The sequence below is a fragment of the Limulus polyphemus genome, unplaced genomic scaffold, assembly GCF_000517525.1.
Source record: "Limulus polyphemus unplaced genomic scaffold, Limulus_polyphemus-2.1.2 Scaffold3126, whole genome shotgun sequence".
Lineage (NCBI taxonomy): Eukaryota > Metazoa > Arthropoda > Merostomata > Xiphosura > Limulidae > Limulus > Limulus polyphemus.
In genome coordinates, this window is record NW_013668736.1 from 70,411 (window position 1) to 74,420 (window position 4,010).

The 4,010-nt window shown below is 33.4% G+C and overlaps 1 protein-coding gene across 1 annotated transcript in view; it reads left to right on the top strand.

Moving 5' to 3' along the window:
• Window positions 1–4,010, top strand: part of LOC111083003 (glutamate receptor ionotropic, NMDA 2B-like) — a 102,471-nt gene that overhangs the window by 53,339 nt on the left and 45,122 nt on the right. Inside the window, exon 5 of the mRNA XM_022397074.1 lies at window positions 2,556–2,703. Coding sequence (XP_022252782.1) covers window positions 2,556–2,703 — 148 coding nt within the window. The remainder of the gene's footprint in view (window positions 1–2,555; window positions 2,704–4,010) is intronic.

Consider the following 4,010-nt stretch of genomic DNA (forward strand, 5'->3'; position numbering starts at 1 on the left):
ACGACACTGCCCCACTGTCTTAGTATCCAGTCTCTACACACTACGACACTGCCCCACTGTCTTAGTATCCAGTCTCTAAAGCCTATACCAAGTATGTTTACTTCCTCCGAACTGTTGTCTACATTTTTAAGCTGTTTAGCATAAATTACCCGCGGTCAGCTGCAGGCTTCAAACCCCCCACCCCATGATCCACAGACGACCCAACTGCTTCTGTAGCTACCCTAAGACACCCACCCGCTCGTGGTGCCTAAGTGCTTGTATCAAGTTTGATCCTGCTAGCTTCCGAATGTGTGTATGAACAAAGTTTCAAATATGGCATTCTCGGGATTCATAGAGAGGCCAGAAACACAAAATCAGAAGCATATTCAGGTTCAGCGACTCTGTAAACTTATTCTTATAATCTCATCATGCAATGGGTAACCTTCTCATTTATAGGAGAGCCATGTTCAAATATGGCATTCTCGGGATTCATAGAGAGGCCAGAAACACAAAATCCGAAGCATATTCGGGTTCAGCGACTCTGTAAACTTACTCTTATAATCTCATCATGCATGGGTAACCTTCTCATTTATAGGAGAGCCATGTCATATAGCTCAGGACACTCCAAGGCAATCCGAGTTCGATTGACAAGTTGCTCCTACTAGCTTCAAAAATGTGGGGGGAGTCTGCTGACAAACAAAATAACAAATTCCCACTAACGTGAATTAACTGTTTTGTTTTGAATTTCGCGCAAAGCTACACGAGGGCTACCTGCACTAGCCGTCCCTAATTTAGCAGTGAAAGATTAGAGGAAAAACAGTTAGTCATCACCACCCACCGCCAACTCTTGGGCTACTCTTTTACCAACGAACAGTGGGATTGACCGTCACTTTATATCGCCCCCACGGCTGAAAGAACAAAATTCGAATCAACGAACCTCAGATTGCGAGTCGAGCGCCCTAACTACATGGCCATGCCAGACCCACGTGAATTAATAACCTATGGTATAATAATAGCCACGTTCTCCTCCCATTTAGCCTATTTTACTCTTACAGCTTCTTCGATCTGCTTTATCTTAAATACTTCGTCGACCCGATCCTTTTTTTTTCTTTAGATATACTTATAGCAAAATATATTCTGTATTATGTAGAAAAATAACTTTAATCTTCACTTTGTTTGTACAATTAATCACCACTAATATCATCTCAGTCCCTGTTTATTATATCATCTATATTCTATATTCAATAAAGCACGAGTAGTTATACGTTTCTATAAAAATTACCTATTTATTAGTGTAGATATGTTGTTGCTTTTCTCATTTTTACAACAGTTAGTAGTTGCTTTGAGGATTGCACCAAAATATACACATTTATAAATATCCACTACCGGCACTTGTGTTTAAAATTTTTTTGTTAAAAATTATAATAAATATAGATTGCAGGAACACAAAAGTTAAATAACAAATAATAAAATAGAAATGTCAGCTATAGCCGAACATGTAAAAACTACCCAACATACAATATTATGGGGAAAAAAACTTTAGTTTTAGCTCAGCCTCGAAGTTTTATATCATTAAATATTAGAGAAACATTAGAAATAATGAAATATAAAAAACAAAACCAAGTATTAAATATAGAAGAAGAACCAGCAATTCAATATGTTGATATATGGTGAGATATATTATATTTGTTTATTATTAACGGAAATATTTAAATAACAATGAAGTAATGCGACAAGGGGGAAAGTATAAAATATAAAAGTTACTCCTGAGGATGACGTAGATCGCGTCGAAACATGTACTTGTAGAAATATTTTAAAGTGGAAGCCGTACGGCTTTTTATTGTGTGAATATAAAACGTTGTTTTTAATTATTTATTATAGTTTTTAACAAAAAATACACATTTATGTTTTACCCAATATGATAATACCAAAACAAAATATCTACACACAACTGCAAATTATACAAACATAATTACTATTGTTAACTTTCGTTACGTAATCTACATGTTTATAAAATTATCGTCAGAGCTCCTTGATTACAGTTGCATGGTATTTCAAGTATCATATCGTTAACGCAAGTATCATTCCTTCTGCTTTTCGACAGTTAGTACAACATTTAAATGATTTGTCAACGTGTAATGTAATGCGTACAAAAAAATGCTTCTTGCGCACACATTTTTAGTTAGCAACTTATTTACTGATATTTTACCAAAATTAATATTTTGATAATTTGAAACCTATATATTTTCTGTGTGCAATGTTCAAGATAAAACATATTGTCTCTAATGGGCAGTTTGCCTTTTAACTTTACGCATTCCTCCCTTATTCTGATAGTTCAAAATCTGAGATAAACATGTATTCAATTATACATCATTTACTGATTGTTTTGTAATTTTCTAATAACCAGGTTTTCATCTTTGTTATACTGTTCAGAAAATAACATATTTGCTATATCAATAATAATTATTATATCACTTATCAACCTAATTAGTTGTTGTTGTTATTTAAAGCTAAGAAATTTGCTTCCAGTAATCTAAATGAAAATTGTGCCACAATCATGTTAATTTGGATTTCAGGGTCAACCTTACCCTGGCTATACGAAACCCCAAATACTATATGTGTTGTTCTGGCTTCTGTATTGATCTTCTACAAAAGTTTGCTGTTGATTTGGGATTTACTTATGATCTATATCGTGTAGAAGACGGAATCTGGGGAGTTTTAGAGGTAAGTGATTACTGTTTTGGTGAAAACTAAGCCTATAATTGGTTTATTACAGTATAAATAATAAGAGTTGAAGAGCGTTTCAAAGAAGTAAAATATAATTGGAAAGTTATTACCCGAATTATTAAATCTGAAACTTCATGTTAAAAAATTATATGTAAATATTTCTTCTGTATAGAAAATTAGGTCAATTATTTTTCAATGTAAGTAGTTAAATATTGACGTGTAAGTAAAAGTCTTCTTATGGTTGTTGTAAATATGTTGATGTCTTTTACAACATAGAAGGCTGAAGGCTATGTGTATGTTTCTTTGGAACACCGTAATTATCCTTTGATGAACAAAGATTATAGTCAATGTCAATGCACCAAACAAAGCATAAGACATTCCAAACCCTTTTCAATGGTGAACAGAGAAAGTTTGGCATATTTTCTCAGCACTTATTCTGATAACTATATTTCATAATGTGCCAGATGCGAAATTAGGTTTGAAAGTTTTTCAAACCATATAAATCATGTGAGGGTTAGATCAAGACACACGGTAGTGTGCCGTACGGCCAAAACTCCTACAGAACACACTGTGTGTTATTAACAGGAGTGATAGTTTAGCAATTTTCCACTTTTTGTAGCTCAGACTGTGGTAATTCAAACTATCATATATTTTCAGTGGATGTGCTCTACTGGACCCTTACTTCACATACCAAATTTCAAGGCAATCCATTAAGAAAATGTATTTGATAAAAACAAAAAGCATACTTAACTTTCATTGTTTTGTTTTTTTCAATTTGGTACCCTGATAGATATTTATAACCTACAATTAGGTGTCAAATGTGGTTTAAAATCAGCTACTTGTACAAAGTTATTCAACAAAAACTGCTCAATTTGACCAAAATGTTTGCGCACGTCTACCAAAAAGTCACGTGAGATATCGGTCTGAAATTTTTACTTTTTTTGTCATTCGGATTAAAGACGACTGATTTATAACAGCAAAACTATAGGGTGAAAGCACCTACAGATACATATGTATTAGGTAGGACAAGAAAACTAGATTAGCAGTTTCTAGTTTAAGTTTGCTTGAAAAAAAAAACATATGTTTGAACTGCTATTATTCACTATTCATTGCTAACTTTTAAGCACATATTTGCTAAATTTTATGAAATTCTCCTAATTAAAGAGCTTTAGCGTCACGTGATAATACTTTAAGTAATTAACGTAAATAATGATGTTTGATACGGCTGTACAAAGTGCATGTCGGTGATGACAAGAAACTGTTAATCTAGTTTCCATGGCGTTACTGTAAAGGAAGTATTAACA